Source organism: Sceloporus occidentalis, unplaced genomic scaffold (genome assembly GCF_023333645.1).
Source record: "Sceloporus occidentalis isolate IW3139 unplaced genomic scaffold, rSceOcc1.0.p SCAF_80, whole genome shotgun sequence".
NCBI lineage: Eukaryota > Metazoa > Chordata > Lepidosauria > Squamata > Phrynosomatidae > Sceloporus > Sceloporus occidentalis.
The window spans coordinates 674907-697957 of NW_028317060.1; the positions used below are offsets into that span (position 1 = coordinate 674907).

Below are 23051 nucleotides of genomic sequence, written 5' to 3' on the forward strand. Positions count from 1 at the left end.
CAAAAAAGTCTTCACTGGAGGAGTATATGTCCTATTACACTTTAGTGTTTGTTAAAGTTCCATGCAACTTTATAACTATATTTTTATGATTTTAGAAGAACAGTATTACAACACGTGTGGCTACAGCAGGAAAACACACAGCAAAATTGCAGAATAGGGACAGATCCACTAAATGGAGCGTAGGTCAGTACACAAAGCTGGGTTCAGAGAAACAGCAAAGTCTGTAAATCAACAGCCAGGTTCGGTACACAAGAATACAAGAAAGCTGTTTAGTAGCCATGTTCGGTACGCAAGAATTCAGGATAACAGGAAACACGAGCTAAGGTAAGTAGCTCTGCTCGGCGCAATAATTGAGCACTGAGCGCAGCTCGGAGGATGTTCCGTCCCTGGGCGTGACGTCAACCATGCGTGTTCTCTGCCGTGTCTCTCTGGAGATGGATAAATTTGGTAGGGGGCGCACGCGCACTTAGAAGCAGTCTGGCTGGTGGTGGGATCTGGTACCCGGGGATAGTGGGTACTCGGGTGAGTCACTACGTACACGGACCCTGACAGTGTACCCCCCTCCCAACGAGAGGCTTCTAACGGGACCTGGTCGCTCTGAATGACATTGATGAAATGATGAGAAAAGATCTGGAGCATGCAAAGTTTTAGCAGGTTCCCAGGAGTCTTCGTCCGGTGTGTACCCCTTCATGCGGATCAGATATTGTAATTGCTTGTAGTGGTATCGGGAATCTAGAATTTGCTCCCCCTCGTATTCTGTAGCATTATCGACGAGTACAGGAGGAGGTGGATTAGGATGTCGACCTCGAAACGGGTTGACATTCCAAGGTTTGACTAAAGAAACATGAAAAACAGGATGGACGGACATGGAGTCGGGTAAATTCAATTCCACCACTGAGGAGGATGCAAGACGTAAGATAGGGAATGGTCCAACGTATCTAGGACCTAGTTTCTTCGTGGGATAGGTAAGTTTGATGTTTGATTAGTGCGTTCAGTTTGACCGTTGCTTTGAGGGTGAAAGGCTGAAGACAGGAAACGCTGGACATGAAGTTGCTCCCAAAAAGCCTTCCAGAAACGTGAGGTAAACTGAGAACCACGGTCAGAGACAATATTATCAGGTAATTCATGTAAACGAAAAACATCTTTAATGAACAGAGTGGCTGTTTCTGAGGCTGAAGGGAGATGTCCATATGGAATGAAGTGTGCCATCTTAGTAAATCTGTCAACTACTACCAGTAAAGTAGTCAGGTGGTTTGAGGATGGTAGATCAGTAATGAAGTCCATTGATATGTCAGACCAGTAGGTCGTCTAGGTATTTCTTTGCACGAGCACATGTAGAACAGGAAGAAACAAACTCTTTAACATCTTTTTAAAGTGTGGGCCACCAGAACGATCCGTTGAATCAAGTCTTGGGTCTGCGTGATTCCTCCATGTCCCGCGGTAGGCGTGTCATGGAAGGCATGCAGAATCTGTAGGAGAACCTCCGCAGGAATGTAGATGGGGTCATTACGATAGTAAAGACCTTGACTATGCTGCAAACCTGGAATGTCAGGAGGAGTGATACGTGCAGAATAATGGTGAATCGTTTCCCAAATAGTGCGGGTCACAACAATAAAATGTGTTGGCGAAAAAACGGTGTCTTGTTCTGAAGGGATTATAGTGGGGACATCGTACATGCGGGAGAGTGAATCTGCCTTTGTGTTGCGAGACCCGGGGCGATAAGATATATGTAATTGAAAAATGGTAAAAAATAAGGCACACCTTCCCAACCGGGGTTGTAGACGTTTGGCTGAACAAAGGTACTCTAAGTTCTTATGGTCTGAGAATACAGTGACAGGGTATAGTGCACCTTCAAGATGTTGCCATTCCACCAGGGCCAGTTTGATTGCCAATAACTCCCGTTCGCCACCACACAATTCCTTTCGGATGGGGTGAGAGTTCGAGAAAAGTAGGCAACTGGGTGCAGCTGTTCATCTGATTCTTGTCTTTGAGACAACACAGCACCTACAGCAGTGTTGGAGGCATCCACCTCCAAGGTGTAACGGTTCTGAGGGTTGGGAATCTGGAGAATGGGTGGTGAGACAAATTTATTCTTAAGGTAGTCGAAAGCCCTCTGTGCAGCATCAGTCCAGATGAACTCGGCATTCTTTGATGTGAGAGCAGTGATAGGCTGTACGTGTTTGGAGAAGTCTCTGATGAACTTTCGGTGGTAATTAGCAAAACCAACAAATCCGAACGGCATCATCAGATATTCAAAGTTGCCATAATGACATCTAAATGCTGTTTTCCACTCATTCCCTTTGCGGATTCCCACTAGATTGTATGCCCCCGTAAGTTTTAGTGAAGACCTTGGCTTCACTGTGATATTGTTTCCGACAGTCAACACAGGGTGGTAGTCCACCATCCTTTTTATGGACAAAAAAAGATTCCTGCTCCTACTGGGGAAGTCAAGGGTGGTATAAATCCCTTAGCGAGACTGTCGTTGATGTATTCTTTTAGTGCTGTGAGTTCAGGTTGAGCCAAACGGATATATATGGCCAAATGGAATGGCAGCTCCTGGATACAGTTCTATGGGACAATCATAAGAACAAGAAGGAGGGAGTCTTTCAGCCCCCTTTTTCTCAAAGACATCCTTAAAATGTTTAGAAGGTATTGGTAATTCTTGGTGTGAGGTGGGTGAGATAAATAGCCAGGCTTAACTCTCTTAAACAGTGAGTTTTTTCTTATATACTCGAGGTGCAGTGGAGATTGCCACTTTATTATTTAGTTTTTTTCTGTAGTTTTTATATTCATATATTTTATGTATATTTGTTATTTTTTTAAATATACATAATAAAATGATTTAAATATTTATGTTTTAGCGCTGTCTTTCTTTAGTTTAACTTTTGTAATTATAGGTTTCCCCCAATGGAACAGTTTTTTTTTTGCCCTTCAAGACTAGCTGCTTAATTATCCTTCAATATTGATTACTGGATATTGCTTCCTTCCATCAACCTTTAATGCTCTTAATATACCGTATTGGCTCGGATATAGGCCGCACCCTAAAAGTTTGGTTCTTTTTTAAAGAAAAAGTTTTTTTCTTTAAAAAAGCACCAAAAAAACATGCTGCCACTCTGTCTCCCCCCCCCGAGATATGCTGCCACTGTCCTCCTCCTCCCCCCCGAGATATGCTGCCACTGTCCTCCTCCTCCCCCCCCGAGATATGCTGCCACTGTCCTCCTCCTCCCCCCCGAGATATGCTGCCACTGTCCTCCTCCCCCCCCCGAGATATGCTGCCACTCTGCCCCCCCCCCCCCCGACTTACCAGAGCAGATTCCCACGTGTCTTGCGGGGCCGGCGGGGGACATCTACGCAATACGCGTATACAACTTCCGGTGCCGGCACATCCGCTGAGTGTTGTATACGCGTATTGCGTAGATGTCCCCCGCCGGCCCCGCAAGACACCCGGGAGTCTGCTCTGCTAAGTCTTGGGGGCAGAGGTAAAACGTATCGTGCGGACGGTCACCGGCTGCGGCGATGCGGGTAAACAACCTCCGCAGCCGGTGACCGTCCGCAAGATGACAACCTCCCGTGCCGGCACCCCCCCCCCCCCCGTGGAAAGTGCTGGCAGGGGAGGCTGTCTGAGCATATCAGAGAGTAGGATGCAGGTCCCCTGCACCGCTGCGGGGGATCTGTATCCTAACCCCACTGCCTGCCCGGCGCCCGGGACTGCATGTCCCGGGTGTCGGGCGCTAGACCCCGAATATAGGCTGCACCCCCACTTTAAAGACTTAAAGTGGAGGGGAAAAGTACGGCCTATATTCGAGCCAATACGGTATTAAGATTTTCTAACCTGTAATTACCACTTTACCCATTTATTATGGTGTATGGGTGGGGGAGGAGGCAGAGGGGTGTATGGGAGCCACCCTCCCATACAACACTCTGCCTCCTCCCCCCTCCCATACACCACTCTGCCACGCTACCCGACTCCCTGGTGTCTTGTGAACTTCTGTTGCTGACAGGAGGCAGAGTGGTGTATGGGAGGGGGGAGAGAGGCAGAGTGGTGTATGGGAGGGGGGCGAGAGGCGGAGGGGGAGGAGGCAGAGTGGTGTATGGGTGAGTTATAGTGGTGTATGGGGGGTATAATGAATTTCAGGGTAGCAGAGTGGCGTATGGGGTGTAATGAATTTCAGGGAGGCAGAGTGGCATATGTGGGGGAGTTAGAGTGGTGTATAATGTTCATTTATAAAAAAATATATATAAATATATATGTAGGTAAAACATAAATACACGCAAGAGCGCTGGTGTCCAACTGGCAACCTACAGGCTGGATATGGCCTACCTCCAGTTTCTGTGGAATACATAAGAGATGATGGCTGATTCTCGCGCCTCCTAATCATAAGAATTAAAAGGGCCTGTACTATCGCCTCCAACAGTGAAGACACAAAGACTTGCAAATGACACCTGTAGTGCTGGTCAGAGATGTGTCCATGGTCACTACACAAATAGCACAATTACTCTATGGAGCACTAGAAGGCAAGCAACCGTCCAGTAGGGGCAACGATATTGGCTAAATAGAACGTCAATGTGGTGCCTGATATATGTTTGGTGACACAACACACCCTGTGGACTATGTGGTACTGTCTGGCATGAATTCTCCAGAAAGTATCTGTCAAAAAAAGAGCACAGAATGGATCCAGTAAAAATGCTACTTGTGCCTCTAGATGGTTACATACAAAAATTCCAAGGGAAACAAAAGTATTCTGTCAGTGACCTACAAAATGTTGACGTAGATTTGCACCAGCCCAAGAGTCAACTTCCCCCTTGCCCAGCGATAGTTTGGCTGGGCATTACCCTGGTCCGCAGCCACCCAACCCCACCACCACACACCTCCACCGTCGCTGTCCTCTATGCTGAGTACTGGAATAAGGTGCCATATCCCAGTGCATTTCAGGGAGGCAGAGTGGCATATCTGGGGGTGTTAGAGTGGTGTATAGGGGAAGGTAGAGTGGTGTATGGGGGGTATAATGAATTTCAGAGTGGCAAATCTGGGGGAGGCAGAGTGGTGAATCAGGGAGTATAATGAATTTCAGGGTGGTGCAGGGCATTTATGGGGGGCGGAGTGGCATATCAGGGTACACAGTGGCATATAGGGAGGTATAAGGCATAAATGGGGGTGCATAAGAGATATCTGGGGGTAAAAGGTATATCAGGGGGGCTCAGTTGCATATCACTGGCATATAAGGAGTATAAGGCATATCAGGGGCACAGTGGAATCTCTGGCATATAGGAGGTATAAGGCATATCTGGGGGCAGAGTGGGAAGCTGGGGGTCAGATGTGCATAACTGGGGGCAGTTTGGTAAATAAAAGAAAATATAAACAAGGTTTTTTTCTCATAGTTTTTTTTTAAATATGAAAAATAGTTAATATATGAATTGATATTTACTAATAACTTTGTATTAAAACCTAGTTTGAGAAACACTGTTTGGGGTCTTGTAGCTCTTATTATTATGTCAGTAAAATAAGAAGGTGAATAGAGAAATGCCATTGCGATAAAGAGATGAAAGTGTAAATTGTAAGTTTATTACATTATTTTAAATTTAAAAAAATAAGCATTTTTTTATCCAATTAATTGAAAAATTAATCGGCCAACTAATCAGTTGCGAGTCTATCCCGTTCTGGCAGCTGTGGCCTGGTGGCATCCCTATTCCTATCGTTTACCCTTTTTTTCCCCCTTCTCTTTTCACTGATGTTTTCCACTGCTAAAGTTGGGTCCCATTATGAGTTCCGCAGGACTTTGCGAACTGTTGAACTACTGATAACTTACATGGACCCGGGACTGTGCGGCGGTATTATGTGTGCCTTTTGACCTTAGCATACTTGCGGTTCAAGCCAGGACCACCTTCTATTTTTAGCCCTGTCAAATGTTTATGTATGGTTCCTTGATCTGTATGTATACTTTAAATCTGTCCTGATATGCCTGCTGCTTTTGAAAGGCTTGCTGTTTATGTTTGCTTGGAATCCATCTTCTGTACTTCTAAAAAAAACAACCAATAAAATACTTCTTAAAAACAAAAAAAAACTATGTATGAGCTGGAATCATATGTAACTGGCAAATGAATTTAGACGTGAGTACATTTTTTTTACATGCACCATACAGTCTATATTAGTGCTTGCCTTATAGCTTTTATTAGGATAAGGAATAGCAGGAAATGTTTAGATTTGAAAACACTATATTAATCGCCTATCAGTGTATTCTACTGATGTGCATTTATAGCAAGATTTACACAACAAACATAAATATCCTTTACACACAAGCATTAGAGTCCAATAGGCACCCTACAGGCTTCTAGAGCTTGTTTTATTAAGAGTTTTTGCTGAATTACATAATAAATGATGGCTGATTCCTCTGTCTATGGGATTAAGATACATATGGACTGCTAATAGACTGTGTACAAACAGTGATTGTGAAGTTTAACCCCTTAAGGACAATGGGCGGTCCCAAAACCCATTGAAAACAATGCATTTTGAGCCTGTACATGTACGGGCTTTGTCATTAAGGGGTTAACCAGGGTCTGATTAGGTGCTATACTATAAATATATGAGCTGTGGAATAATACTCTGCATATTTAAAGCTTTAGTAAAATATTCTGCTTAAGGCCATATGTGACCATCGATGTACATCATAAAAAGGTTATCTGCAGGACTCACGACATACCTGGTATGTCATTGGTTAAAAGACCATGTCGCTGTGAACCACAGTGCTTGTAAGTACTGCTTATGACTCTGTACTCTGCATCTTTCCTTCTCACTGCTCACTTCGCAGTGCATGTAGCTTCTAGCTAGTACTCTCTCTACTTACCAGAGGTTCGAGCTCCTTGCGGTCTATGAGGTTCAGTTCTGTTACAAAGTAGTAAAAGTGCTTGTAGCATGTATTCACGTGTGCTTCTGCTCCCATGATGATGATACGGTCAAAGTGATGGATGTAGACATGCACAAAGACCCGGAATAGCCGACACAGGATCTTCTTGCAGATCTGAAGAAAGTTTTTAGGAAAAGGGACCCCTAGAAGACCAATCAGAAGACACGTTAGTTTGTCTTTTTATTAACCCCTATTAGTGTGTTCTATTAATGTTCATTTATAAAAAAATATATAAATATATATGTAGGTAAAACATAAATACACGCAAGAGCGCTGGTATCCAACTGGCAACCTACAGGCTGGATATGGCCTACCTCCAGTTTCTGTGGAATACATAAGAGATGATGGCTGATTCTCCTGCCTCCTAATCATAAGAATTAAAAAGGCCTGTTCTATCGCCTCCAACAGTGAAGACACAAAGACTTGCAAATGACACCTGTAGTGCTGGTCAGAGATGTGTCCATGGTCGCTACACAAATAGCACAATTACTCTATGGAACACTAGAAGGAAAGCAACCGTCCAGTAGGGGCAACGATATTGGCTAAATAGAACGTCAATGTGGTGCCTGATATACGTTTGGTGACACAACACACCCTGTGGACTATGTGGCCCTGTCTGGCATGCATTCTCCAGAAAGTATCTGTCAAAAAAAGAGCACAGAATGGATCCAGTAAAAATGCTACTTGTGCCTCTAGATGGTTACATCCAAAAATTCTAAGGGAAACAAAAGTATTCTGTCAGTGGCCTACAAAATGTTGACATTGTAGATTTGCACCAGCCCAAGAGTCAACTTCCCCCTTGCCCAGCGATACAGTTTGGCTGGGCATTACCATGGTCCGCAGCCACCCAACCCCACCACCACACACTTCCACAGTCGCTGTCCTCTATGCTGAGTACTGGAATAAGGTGCCATATCCCAGTGCATGGTATGTTAAAGTCACAGGCATAGTCCTTTATAGCATACATGGTCCAGTAACAAGTGAGATCTCCTCAAACAGCCAATTGAGCAGTAGCGCACTGGGGAGCTTGATTAGACAACATTCTGCCCCGGTTACGCAGAGGGGCTGCCGCCCTAGGCCATAATTCACTACACCACTTTACGTATCTTATTACACGGCCTACATAAAATACCCTCATAAGAGAGCAGCCAGTAATATCTAGAGAATCTTTACTTCTATCTATCAGGTAGGATTGTAAAGAAACTTTACAATTATACGAAGCTTCAGGAAACCATTTGCCACTCCAGCCATTGTTTAAAAGAAAGATACATTGCTTGTGACTGGAAAAATAAAAAACCAGGTTAATCTGAGATTATTCACTATGAGCAGGTTCTTAGGCCTACAAGGAATGCAAACCGATAATGTGTACATGATGCAATGCCTACTGATCATTACTCTGCAAATTATGAATCATTTCAATAAATGTTGTATTTGCGTGTTTACCACAACACCAGGCTATCTCTAAATAGTCTGATTTATTCAGCTTGCTTCTCAAATAATAAAACACAATGGTGGTCTAAATACCACATTCTAAGTAGACCCCACTCCTAATAGGTATTGGCCAGTTTGCTACCTGGTAATTTTCACAAGCTGGGAACCAGAAAATTCTATAAAATGAAGTCACTGTACTCAATACAGGAGCATGATGTGGGGACCCATCTTGGTAGTGCATTAAGATAAATTGAAATCTTCTGGTTTCAAAGCAAGTGTACCCGCATCTCTCTGACATTTGTCTACCTACCATGATTATTTCATGAATTTACCCCATGATACAGATATACTGTTGAAATATTAACAGACAATTCAATGTACTTGAAACAAATACAAAGGTAGCTGTTTTTAAATGTAAAAGCTAACAAACAAAAATATGGATCTGCTAAGGTTTAGTTGCTTTACCAAAGAGTCTAACGTGTGGTCTAAAAGTTAAACAGCACTTTTAACTATACAGAGATTTTGTGAAACTACAGCAAGGGAGAGGATTTAACACACCCAAATGACCTGCAAGTGAGACTGCCTGGGACATTAAACGGTCCCTTTGATTACTCTGGGATAAATAAAGTTTTTCCGGCTATGTATAGATATTCCCTAACTTAAACTTCTTCCGGTACCTTGTATTAAATATTTTCATGTAACAGATTGAATTGGAGAATATAATTGGATTTTCTTTAAATGTGCCTAATGTGACAATTGTCAACACAAATTAATATATTTTCAGACATAATAGACTCGGCTATTGTTTTGTAAATGGAGATAAATATGACCCGTAGGCCTGGATTCCCACAAGGCTGACGAGAACAAAAAGAATGTGCGATACATAAAATACCCATGGAACAGCAGTTTGGAGCTGGAATGTACATACTGTGTGTAGGCCAGGATGCTTCCACATTTCTGACACTGCTTGGTGTGCAAAACACATCACACACTATCAAGTACTTAATGAATAATCCAGAAGGGGTTCTGTGGGTGGCATTTGCATATTCACATGACTAGCATCATACATATTGATTAAATGGCACTAAATCCAGGGTCCATGTTATTTATCACAGCCTTCTATCGCAGCTATTCTATCAGCCATTCACAGTTACATGGGATTATTTAGTAGACTAGTGCACCCATAGTCATACCAAAAATGACAAATTTTTACCTTTCTTCTTAACCCCTGCAAGAAAGACTGAACTGACCTATTATAATACACACTTTAATCATGCAGTCCACAAGGCTTCCAAGCTCCTCTTGCAGGAGTATCCCAGCAGATATTAGCCCTTAATAATACATAGTAAAATGGATGAGTTGAAACAAGAACACTCCTGGACCCAGACCTGCAAAAACCCCCTTTAGTATGTGGGAGACTTTAGAAACCTTCTCTAATATTTCCTGCTCCCAGGAAGCTTATCTGAGTTAGGTTACCATCTGAGAGGGGAAAAGGGGTCAGCCTGCCAGTCTCCAAATTCTTACATTACCTCAACTAGTTTAGGAGGTTATAGGAAGCATAAAAGATGCCAGCTTAGGGCAAGTAGTATAGCCCAGATGTCTAGTTCCCAGCTCAAGGAAGGCAGTGTCCCGCTATGTCTGCCTGCAAGATCACAAATTAACTTTGGTAGCCTTATGGTCTTCAAGTCCTAAATGTAAATTCTAGCTCACTTTATAGATACAGACTAATGCCAGCATTCAACCAACAGATGAGATTTGATTTTCTTGACATTCTTGAAATAAACAATAAACAAATGCAAAAAATGTAAAGAACACTCAAACCACACAAGATTAAATGGGGGATGCTGACTTTTCAGATGGTACCCATGAAGATGTAGACACTTGCTTTTTACAAGAAAAAGCCATGTGTTTGATATGAAGATGCTCTGGCTCCTTGCCAGCGATCAGTGACCGGTCTGCACAGCAGCTGTCTGCCGGCTGAGCTGACCCGGCTTAAATAAACATTTAACTATTCACACTTTTCTACTACACCACTGAAACAGGTACCCTGTTCAATTGCTGGTTAACAAAAATAGCTAATCAGTCAATCACAGAGCAGCAACTCTGTTGCATTTAGGCATGTAGATGTAGTGAAGACAACTTGCTGAAAGTCAAACCGAGCATGGGCTACAGCAGCGGAAGACCACACCAGGTGCCACTCCCGTCAGCTAAGAAGAGGAAACTGAGGCTACAGTTTGCACAGGCTCACCATAATTGGACAACGGAAGACTGGAAGAACGTTGCCTGGACTGAGTCTCGATTCCAGCTGCAACGTTCAGGTGGCAGGGTCAGAATTTGGTGTAAACAATATGAAAGCATCGATCCATCCTGCCTTGTATCAACAGTTCAGGCTGGTGGTGATGGTGCAATGGTGTGGGGGACATTTTCCTGGCACACTTTGGGCCCCTCAGTTCCAATTGAGCTTAATTTAAATGCGACAGCCTACCTGAATACTGTTGCTGACCATGTCCATCCCTTTATGACCACTGTGTACTTATCTTCAGATGCATACTTCCAGCAGGATAATGCACTGTGTCACAAAGCTCATATCATCTCAAACTGGTTTCTTGAACATGACAATGAGTTCACTGTACTCCAATGGCCTCCACAGTCACCAGATCTCAATCCAACAGAGCACCTTTGGTATGCGGTGGAACGAGAGATTTGCATCATGGATGTGCAGCCGACAAATCTGCAGCAACTGCGTGGTGCCATTGTGTCCATATGGACTAAAATCTCTGAGAATTGTTTCTTGTACCTTATAGAAAGTAACGAAGGCAGTTCTGAAGGCCAAAGGGGATCCAACCCAGTACTAGCAAGGTGTACCTAATTAAGTGGCCAGTGAGTGTATATAGATAATTACGTTTTATGCATTCTTTATACACAAAATCAGACGGTTCGTGCAAAGAAAAAAATAACAGAAAAATGTACAATTGTAAACAATATATTCAATGGGAAAAAAGCACTTTAGAAAATAATGTCACTAACAATCAAACGTGTGAAAAAAGGTACTGTGTCTGCTCAGACAGAGAAATAAAGGCTTATCACTCCAGTTAAGCATGTATTAACATGGCTATTTAAACCACATAATGCAATGCATGTGTCATTATGTGTGATGAAGGAATGAGAAGCAGCTTGCATGTTTGTTTTGATGACGGTTACAGGCATGCCATGACCCGCAAAATAAACCGCCTACAGCAAATGTCTCGGGTAAATGGGATACCAACACTCACGCATACACACAAAATACATGTAACTCACACAAACATACATCCCTAGCACAAATACTATATAAACCTCACCTATGTACACAACCCAAATATACATATATATACTTTCTGATGTGGTCTGTCAAATTCCTTCTATGCTTAACTGTGCCCCTGGACCATATGCAAGTAAAGACTTACCAAGTATGTCTCAAAAGCTGGTCTTCTGTGAGCAATGATGTACATGATACCTTGGAGGGGATACCATAAACAAGGCTGTTTGATGCTGGCTTTCAGTATTTCCAAGGTTGTTACACTAATGGCATACAAATCCTCTAGCAGATGTTCAGCCCTTTTCCTTCTGCAGTGTCACCATCTAAAGGGGACTCAGTAATGTAGTTACAAGAAAGATCCCTGAGGTCTACAAAGGTCCCAAGGGCAAAAGGCATAGTAAAAAGGTTTAAAAGGTAAAGCCTAAAGGTTTTAAGCCTTTTATAATGTTATTGTACATTGTGATTTTAAAATCCATCCTGGTACATGGAATCGCATCACTAGCCCCTGCTAACATACAGCAATCGCACATTCCATCTCCCAGACACCTGTCAAAATCACCCTCTTCGGAAATAGATAACCATAAAAAAAATAATGCTTTAAATTCAACGAAACATACGTATTTACATTTTAAAAAAAATAAAATAATGAGAAATGAAAGCATTTGTGGATTAAAACGTCCAACACCCTCAGTCAAACTGATAATCAAGGTGATGAGTTGTAGTCCACAGAAATAGGTGCACCGGTGGCATTATTGTGGAAATGTGTATTTGCTCAAACCCTGAGTTCCTTTAGTATATTTATGGCAATTAACCATATCTTGTGTATGCCTACCCTGCCATATGTGCATTGTTATGTATATGTGTTACATGTGAACTCTTATTTCTGGTAAGAAGGGTCACGGATTTTCATACAAAATATTTAGCTTTTGTTTTTATCTGGTTTGGGACATAAGTTTGTTGGACTGTTCATATAAAAAGAAAGCCCTATCTGTCCTTGAAAACGATGTATAATTTGTGTCCTTAAAGCTTCAAGTTTTAAAGGAACAATATACCCTTAGTAAAGAAGGGGTTAAATCCTTACCCCAACCCCATGCACAGTTTTCCATATCCTCTAACCAGCATAGTAGTGGTTTGTCGTAAAGTGGTACAGAACCAATATAACATTAATACCAATGCAAATATCTAATGAAAACCATAAGCTAAATTTATTTTAAAAAATCTCATCTCGTTAGAGTTATAACTTTCTTAATGACTTTATTATAGTAAATACCTTAAAGCACGTTTCCTAGACTTCTTTTTATACTTTTTTGCCACAATCAAAAATTACAAGAACTTGCATGTCCAAAGATTCATGCCGACTATCTAATTTTTCTTTTCTGGAAAAAAACATTTGTGGTTCTTATGAGAAATTCTGTGGTCACAGGGCACACAAAACTACAAAGCATAGCTTGGAGCTTCTGGCTTCTGACAGATGTAGACAAATAGGCCTCCTGAGGACACTTCAGGAAGTGCTTTTCGGAAGCATTATTAACCCTTGAAAGAAAATACATCACAATTACTATGCAGAAAAGGGTCTATTATTATTTTCTCTCAGTATAGGAAAGAACTACGTTGTTGCAGTGTATGTTCCAATCGTAGCTTTTAGCATAAAAAATAATAATTTAGTAAAACTATTTATTGTTGTTGTTGTTTTTTGTTCTCCTTGCCAATCACTGCAGTTCTTTTATTTTTATAGTTTGCCTCATGAAAGCCAACGTGTTGAGGTTTCCTGCCTTCATAAACCATCCTTACAAAACCAATCAACAAGAACCAGTAACAATATCATAGGTATAAGATAATGAAGAGAAGTAAACATGAGACCATGAGAACAGGAACTAAAGATAACTCTTAATGTAATATACACATGGGGAGGGCTGACAACTTCTGACCTGGGGGGCAAGTAAATCTAAGTTTATACACACACTCACTATAACACACACACACACACACACACACACAAACATACACACTCACTCTAAAACAAAAATAAATACTCCCTCCATCACAAGCCTTTCCCACACTGAGCTCTAGCTTTCAGGAGTGGGTTAGTCCAAGTATTTTGTACCAGCCCAGGGAGCGATTGTCCCCAGGCCAATGGTATACACATTAGGTCAGTGTTTAATGTCCTGATGAAAGTCTGAAAATAAAAGACTGAAACGTTGACTTGTAACACAGAGTTTTGAGAGATTTATTGAAACCAAGTCCCAGGAGTGCCGGTAACTATTTTTGGAATCTATATGCATTACTGCTTCAGTTACCAGGCACCGGGCAGAGTAATTAAGGTTGGTGTGCAATTGTGCACTTTGGACTTATATATATATATATATCTTGAACTAACACTACCAAAGTATGATTTGAGGTCTGAGAGTGGGTAGGATCAAATGTCAGCAAAGCCGCATACTGCCACTGCCACTCTAGTATACTAGATACTCCAGCAATGTGCGTATCGTTCCGACGGCTGGATTTATATCACATGGCCCTAAAGCGCTAGGGCCTCCTAGTTATCCACAATTCACCCCTGGGACTGCTATTTAATTTACCATTAAATTTGATGCATATATATGAAAGTGTGAAAAATAAGAAATGTGAAAATAATTATCTATGTGCTATCACTATACCTATGGCATGTAACAGCTGCAATGCCAGGGACATGTTCTACAAATACAGTGTGTTCATTCTAAACTTCCAGGGCCATGTGTCATTATTCAGAGCTACAGAAATAATTTCTTAGATGACTATTTGCATAATAGGTAGTTTGTCTGTGGACATGCCCTTAAGAAAAATGAAATATGGTATTTTAATAACTATTTCATTTAGTTACAGAAATTTTGCATAGATAACTTTAAGATGCAAAACATAGTACATTAAGATAAGAACAGAATAGGGCCCAGAGCAAGGCAATGCAGTTTCCAAAACGAAACACACATAACCTTTCCTGACCATACTGAAAAGAATCACTCACTTATGCCATATGACATTTCCTCTTATCTAACTTAATAGGATAACACTGAATCATGTTTTCCAGAAAGATCTTTACATAGTACTACTTGAAAAAGTAATCACATTTCCTAATTGGCTCTTTTTTTTGCAGACGTAAATTTATTAAAAGTGAAGCTGTCATCAAATGTAAAATTGAACACATTTCTGAATCAATATGCAAACATGTGTAAGCAACCAAAATGTGTTTCTGTGCATGACATGCATGAGATGTGTCCACGTAAGTTTATTTTATTTTGAAAAAACTACCTGAATATTATGTTTTGTAGAACGCTAAAATGTGCTACATCATGTTCTATAAAAGCTTAACAAAAATCACAATCTACAATGGAGCAAGGCAGCAACCAAAGGAAAAATACATGGTAGCAGGCAGATTTTCATGAGAAGGCAGAGCCAATCCCTTGGTTACTGTTAGTGTTTCTTCTGGCGCTTCTAATCTCCAAGAAAACAACATTTTGGAATCTAAAAATACTCAATAACTGGAGCATGTGGTTGCAATTTGCTTCTCTGCACACTTCGTAAGGTTCTGCACTATGGGTTTTGAGATCCAGATGAACAGAAACAGAGAGCAAAGTGGGGTCATGTTCAGTAGTCATTGGGTGTAAGTTGTGTATAAAACAATATGAAGGGACAGGGTAAATTAATATGGATTGCCTGAAAGCTGTTATGTGATGTTAAACCTGTTGTAAAGATATAAGATGGCTGCTGCTTCCCTGGGTCTCTGTGTCAGTTTCGTCTTTTTCCCAGGCACATGCACTTCTTCACCTCTAATCTGACTCTCTCCACCTACTTCTCCCTGCTCCATGTCTGTTCCCCTCCCATCACTAAAAGAGGGAGAGCTATGGGGTAGCCCATCCTGGAAAGTTCCCAGGTATTAATATATATATGCTTCAGACTTATTAGGAGATTTACTGAATTTTGCATATAATGTTTATTCCAGTAAGGGGCTTCTTAAGTCTCTATAAAAGTATCGCCAGATCTTTTAGACGCCACAGCATTTTTGACTATGTTTATCTGTCAGGTATTCACCTGCTTGTTAGCACAGGTCAGTAATGCTTTTTTGGGTTTTTGGAGAATTTCACACCTGATCACTCGGAGGCATTTATGAGTCAAAGGGTTATTTCTAATGTTAAAGTATATTACCTATATTTTAAAATGACACTAAACTAAATTAACTTACTGAAACTACATAACATGTGATATGCTAATTGCCTGCAAGCTACAGTCCTGGCTTGCCAAATGTTGCAGGAAGGGCCTAATGACTGACACACATGGAAAAGCAGAAATACCTGCTTAAATACAGATGTAAAAACATTTGGTCAGCATGAAAAGACCATTAAGGGACATGAAATACATTATAACACTGTTAAAGATATATATATATTTTATATACAAATAAATAAGCAAAAAGCTGCATTTCATGAAAACTGCCAGTATCTCCAGCTTCGTAAAATGGTAGTTATTAATGGATATTAATAAGAAGTACAAAGAACATATATTTGTGCAGTACCACACAAAATGACCACAAAACTGTTGAGTACGGACAATTTAAAAGGTCTAGGGCTCCAAAGTAAAATTGGTACGTATTGACTGACTTTGCAAGATGGTGAAAATCTCTGAAGTGCTTTTGATGTCATGTGAAGGTTTCCTTGTAACCTTCAACTCTCAAAGAATATTTGTTTTCAGATAAAGCTATCAACTAAACAAATGACTGTAGGTAGGTGAAAAGCTAAATTCATCAGCTTTAAAAGGGACAGTCAGCCTGGTGCACAATAAATCCCACAAATGAGTAAAGCATATTAAAGTACTTTGTAAGTACCTACTTGTGCATTATTTACCAGTATAAAAGAAAAGAATAAAGTACTTGCTTTTAGGAGAAGTTGCAGCTCCAGAACTACACCATGGTACCCCCCTCTGTGGTTCTGTTTTCATACCACTCCTTTAAAGGTGCATATTAAAGTGCATATGATGACATTATGAGAGGGAAGCAGGGAGCAACCCCCCGGGCTGCTCTGATTTAACCATTCTGGGCCACTGGCTGAAGCTTGCTCTTCTTGCAATTCAACATGTTACTACTGGAGTAACTTAATACCCTTTTGGACAGGGCTGGACGGTACACATCGAGCATACAGATATGCCTTGGGCTGCTTTATGGCATGCCACTTGGCTGGACTTGCCCCACAGGCCAAATGCTCCCAGCCCTCCCCTTCCTCAAATGACTCTTGCCATACCGCATAAAAACAAAAGTGTCCATCTTTGGGCATTTTGGAAATGCAATTTAGACCAACTCCCTACATACATCAATACTGCAAATAATATTAGTAATGCTTGTTTATGATTAACAAGTGATGTGTTTTAAATTGTTTCTTATATAAGAAAGTACAAGAATGGATAAATACAAATCATAAAATGCCCAAGTCAACAAATTAGTCACTTTGGAGAGCAGGACAATTAACAAAAGAACTGCCATTTTACTGCTTGATGGCCATGTGAAAATCTGCTCAAAAGGATTCACCTCTAGTAACACAATCTAGCTTAACCAGTAAAAATCCACCTTCTGCCTCCTGATTACACACACATTACCAGCAGACAGTCATCAGATCTTCTATTATGTTGACAGATGTTAACTAAATAAAGGGAGCATGGCACAAGTATGCGGCACTAATCATTTTACCACGTTCCAATTTTAAAAACCTTTCTTGTACGAAAAAAGACAGCTGACCTTAATTTTCCCACAGGGTTTTCCCTTAGGTCCTGTAGCAGGATTGGTTCACAAATATTTACAGGCTGACAGCTTGCACAAGTTAAAAGTCAATTTAAACAAAAAAAAAGTGTCAGGTTTCCAGGTTTTGAGATTGGTGGGCGAACCATCAGAGTGGTGGCATTTGTGGATTACTTTTATTTGTTCAGAATCCTTTGCAACATTTGGGAGCAGCAGGCGCTGACCTATTTCGGACTTAATCTCCCAGGGATTATACTATTGCAGAGCTGACCGGCTATGCGATAGATTGAATAAAACAATCCAATGTTTATACCGACGTGTTTCAACCCTAGACTGATAGCCTAGGCTTTCAGGGTGGTAGGGCTGTCCAGGTGTTGAAGCACTGGAGCAAGTCCCATTTACACACTATTGATGTGCTATGGAATAAATCCGCCACATTTTTGGTGACTTTGGCAAACTTCCGGGGGCCTTTCCCTGGCCTACATGTGCAACAGTTTACTTATTTGCAGGTAGTTATGCTGCCTCATAAGTTTAGGGGTTTACGACTCAGGACTGGGAAAACCCCCTAGACCTTTAAATCCGAACCACAGATGGGGCAGGTTATTCCACTGCGATTTTATATAAGTTGTTTAGGGAAGACAAATACTTACCTGTCCTAACGGGTTGGGTTAAGAAATGAATTCAACATATGCCTAACCTGGAGATCGCTGATGTCTATGATGCAGTAAGTGCCGCTTGTCGAGCGCTGCCAACCTCCATGTATTCTGATATGCGTCTTAAAATTGCCCACCATGCTTTTCAGTCTCCTGCAAGATTCTACAAGATGGGGTTTAAATCGGATGACCGTTGCAGCAAGTTGGCGTCCCCAGGGGCAGACTTGTATCACTGTCTTTGGTAATGCCCCTCCATTTCCTCCTTTTGAAAAACGGCTAACGAATATTATAAATCCCTGGGCCTTTCTAACATATCCCTAACCCCACAATTGACTATTCTGGGCATCATAGCCGATACGTATAGGGGTAATAGAAAACAGCTGCACATTTTTGTGGCGGCAGTCCACAAAACAATTTTACACCAGTCGGTGCATCCGACACCTCCTACCCTGTTGCTATTGAAGAGAAACCTATTGTACCTGTTGCAGATGGACTGGCTGGAGGCCAGGGTTTTATTAATAGTCAAGACAATGCTTTAAAAATTTAAATACAAACAACATTTCGGTACTCATCTTGGTACTGCTTTACATCAATTACACAAGGTCCGCCCATTATACTTTCTGATTGATACCATTCAATTCAGGTGTATTATGGCACAGCATTTTCTGCATCTTCAATGTTTGGAGTTTCTAGTTCTACCTTATCCTGGGTTCTCAGTTGGAAGGCGGACTGCATTTTTGGTATCACGAGCCTTTCAATACTTCTATTGTTGCTTCCGGAACTACGCTGTAACCTGCTATAATTCATATGCAGTAATTGTTTTCCTGTTGCTGTTTTTTCTATTTGTTATGTACAGATAAAAATGTAAGAGAGAAGTAATACTTAAATAAGGTTTGAGTAATCACACGCTTGCCAATGATATTCCCTCAGTTTACACAATTTTAAAGTTTTAAGTCTGTTTACTCATGGTGGACTTTGACTTTTGTTGTGTATGCTCTATCCCTGCTCACCTGTGTCTGGAAGATCCAAGAGACATCTATATATTGTGATCGGTCTCTCTTCAATAAAAATTCTTATAAATTCTTTATAAACATTTGACAAAAAAGGTGTGCTTAATTTTATGTAATGCTTTTTTGGAGAAAATTGTATTCCAAATATCAAATCTAGCTGGTAATTGCTGTCCTTACATTTGACACAATCAACAAACACAATTACCTAACCTGCCAACTATTCCAAACTTTTAAATGTTATGTTGAGAGTGAAAATTATTTATGATAGTTATCCCTATAATTAAAATTTTGCATTAAAGCATTGAAAAAAATTAAAGAAAAAAAAAACAAATAAATATAACATTAGCTAAATATTTAACATATTTTGGTAGAAAGCACCCTTTTATGTGACAGCATTCTTGCCATCCTGCTTCCCATATAGTTCATGTGGTGCTGAAGCTCAAGCATCACATTCAATGCTTTGATGTCCAATGGTGGCCTATGCAAGTGTCCCAGGACAGCTTTTCTTCCCTAATCCAGCCCTGCTTTTCATACATTTGCTGTAACACTGACACCAATATAACACTTTTATGCATATACTTGCTGATGTGCCCATCATTTAAATTATGGCAGGGAAAGGGGAGGGGGGTTCCCAAGAGAGTTCAAGCACACAGTGAGATCCAGGTCTAGAGGCTGACACACAACTCTCCTGTCAACTGTCCCTTTGGAGAATAGACCCAACAGTGGCTAATCTTAAATATAACTAACTCCCATTCTATGTTGAATACGCGGTACATGAGAGGCCCTTTTGACAATCCAGCATACCTGATTTCCAGTTGTAAACCATTGTTGCTAACCTTAGTACATGTTAAAAACCATAGTCATTAATGGTCATATAAATATAAACTGTCATTATCATATTGTATCTTAATTATATGTAGGACAATAAGAAGCAATGAAAATGTGTTTTCCTAAATAGTTGCATTAGCATTTAAGCAGAATGAAATCTTCATCCCATTATTCTTTCTCCATAATTAGAATGTTAACCGGACCATAAACTAGACATTCTCTACAAAGCTGAAAAACAAGACTTACCCACACTTGTAGGGAATATATCTTCGTTGTTGATTTGCACCTCAATCCAGTCCATAAGAAGATTCATATAATTAGGTGCTGGTAAGGCAGTAGGCTTTTTGTATTTCAGATCATCTTGCCACCTGTACTCATATTTAGGGCCTCCGGACATAACTGGGCAAGTCCTTTCCGTGCAGAAGTCACAGATGGTTCCATAAATGAGGTTAATTCTGTTGAAAAAGTCCACAACGTGAACAGCAACCCAGTCATTGAGATCCTCTCCATGGGGCAATTGAACAGCAGCTTTCAGGTCAACTCCTGAGGTCAAAGATGCTTGAGCTCTTTTATGCAGTTCAAACCTCTGAGTGCCCGGGTCAAATTTCCGTTTAGGCCTGAAAGTCTTGTCTTTGTTGAACACTTGCTTTAGTCCAATTGACATGACTATGTCCTAAAAAAGTCTACCTGATGTAGCTCAATTATTTCCTTTAGTTTGTTGTGTTGTGTCTTGCTTTGTTTCTGTGTTTACAAGCAAGGAATATATCACCTACTATGAGGGAGTCTTCATAATCCTGTACAAGAAACAAGAAGCCCACATTTTTTATTTAAAAATTCACACAAATTAATTATTTTCACACACACACACACACATACACACATATATACTATTTGTAATACATACATATTAGCAGGTATTAGGCTTTTTACTAGCATGCTAGCCTCACAATGGATGCTACTACTTTTTTAACACAATGAATTACTTTAAACATAGAAACATGTGACAGCAGATAAGAACCATTCGGCCCATCCAGTCTGTCCAACCTCTGAATACTTTCCTTAGTACCTTATCCTATGTCTAGCTTAGCCTTATGCCTATCCCATGCTTGCTTAAATGTCTTCACTGTATTAACATCTACCATTTCATGCATCCACTACCCTTTCCATAAAGTAATATTTCCTGATGTTACCTTTAAACCTTTGCCCCTCTAGCTTAAGACTATGCCCTCTTGTTGTGGTACTATTTCTGCTTTTAAATAAACTCTCTTCCTTTATTGTGTTGATTCCCTTGAACTATTTAAATGTTTCTATCATATCCCCCCTGTCACGTCTTTCTTCCAGGCTATATAGGTTAAGATCCTTTAACCTGTCCTGGTAAGTTTTATCCTGAACCATTTTAGTAGCACTCTTCTTAACTTTCTCCAACATATCTATATCCTTCTGGAGATACGATCTCCGGTGCTGTACACAATACTCCAAGTGAGGTCTCACCAGTGATCTGTACAACGGCATGAGCACTTCCCTCTTTCTACTGCTAATACCTCTCGCTATACAACAAAGCATTCTGCTAGCATTACCTGCTGCTCTACTGCATTGTCTGCCTACCTTTAAATCCTCAGAAATAATTACCCCTAAATCCCTTTCCTCGCATGTTAAGATTAGGACAGTATCAAATATTCTATACTCTGTCCTTGGGTTTTTATGTCCTAGATGTATTACTTTGCATTTATACATATTAAGTGCCAGTTGCCACAGCTCTAACCATTTTTCCAGTTTACCTAAATCATTTGCCATTTGGCTTCTCCCTCCAGGAACATCAACCCTGTTGCAAACGTTTGTCGTAGTCAGCAAAAAGACATACCTTTCCATCAAGGCCTTCTGCAACATCGCTAATAAAAATATTAAAGAGAATGGGTCCAAGTACAGATCCCTGAGGCACCCCAATGGTAACAAGACCTTGCTCTAGGGTCGTAGGAAGGGTGAGGCGAGAGAGGCATTCGCCTCAGGCGCAGCTGTTAGATGGCGCACAGCCACGCGATCAGCAACTGCAGCCTGCAGCACTGGTTGGGGAGATACCAATCCCCCTCTAACTGGCCCAACATTAGGGAGCATGAGGTCTGTCACTTCAGACCTCGGCTTCCATACTTTCTAATCACTGTGCCGGCAAAAGGATATGGAGTCATACCCCCGCGCTCTGCATCAATAGCCAGCCCATAGTGATTAGGGAGCACTAAAGCAGAGGTCTGAAATAACAGACCTCGCGCTCCCGCGACAGGATGGAGGATGAAGGACGACAAAGGTAAGAGTTGGGGAGAAAGGGGTGTAAGGGCAGTGTATGTGTATATACGTGTGTGTTTGTAAGCTCATGCATATGTGTGTGTGTAAAGGCAGGCAGTGTATGTGTATATACATGTTAATGGGCAGGTGTGTGTGTGTGTGTGTAAGGGCAGTGTATAAAATAACCTCTGTAAAAAAAAAAATAGCTGAGGGGGCACAATTTTCCATTCTTGCCTCGGGCGCAAAAGGAGCTAGCTACGGCTCTGCCTTGCTCTGAATATACACCATTGACTACAACCCTCTGTTTTCTGTCACTCAGCCACTGCCTAATCCATTCAACAATATTGGGATCTAAACCCAGAGATTGCAGTTTATTGATAAATCTTCTATGTGGGACAGTGTCAAAAGCCTTACTGAAATCCAGATATGCTGATATGGTGTCTACTGCACCACCTTGATCAATTACTGTAGTAGCAGACACATTAGGTATCCTGCTCCATGGGTCAGTTGATGCCTAAAGGAAATGATTTTCCCTTTTTTATATAGTGAGACAAATTGCTAATCTGTTAGAATCACACATTTCCTCCTGCGACATGTATATTACAATGTGTATGTTTTATTTATGCGTGTTCAATCTGTGTTCAAGGTGGAGGGGTGGACACTTAATTGTCACAGAATTTGACACAAAAACGGGTGCAGAAACTGAAAACACGTTATTTGTGTAACAACAAGATTAACACTTACTCAAATGAGAGATGACTTGTTAATAGATGTGATTCATGGAATGTAATAGAGGTGTTCATTTTAAAAGGACACATTTTATATCTAAGTTAATGTTAAGCTTTTTATGTTTTGTAATTCAAGTGTTTGTTTTGCAAATCTCCTTATTAATCA

The 23051-nt window shown here is 40.8% G+C and overlaps 1 protein-coding gene across 1 annotated transcript; it reads right to left on the bottom strand.

Moving 5' to 3' along the window:
* Window positions 1-6818: 6818 nt before the first annotated feature.
* LOC149285329 (MOB kinase activator 3B-like) lies at window positions 6819-20544 on the bottom strand. Its single transcript, XM_089495475.1, has 2 exons — window positions 20127-20544; window positions 6819-7045 (listed from the first exon to the last, which is right to left on the bottom strand). Exons 1-2 carry the CDS (start codon window positions 20542-20544, stop codon window positions 6819-6821), a joined length of 645 nt encoding a protein of 214 aa, XP_089351601.1.
* Window positions 20545-23051: the final 2507 nt, after the last annotated feature.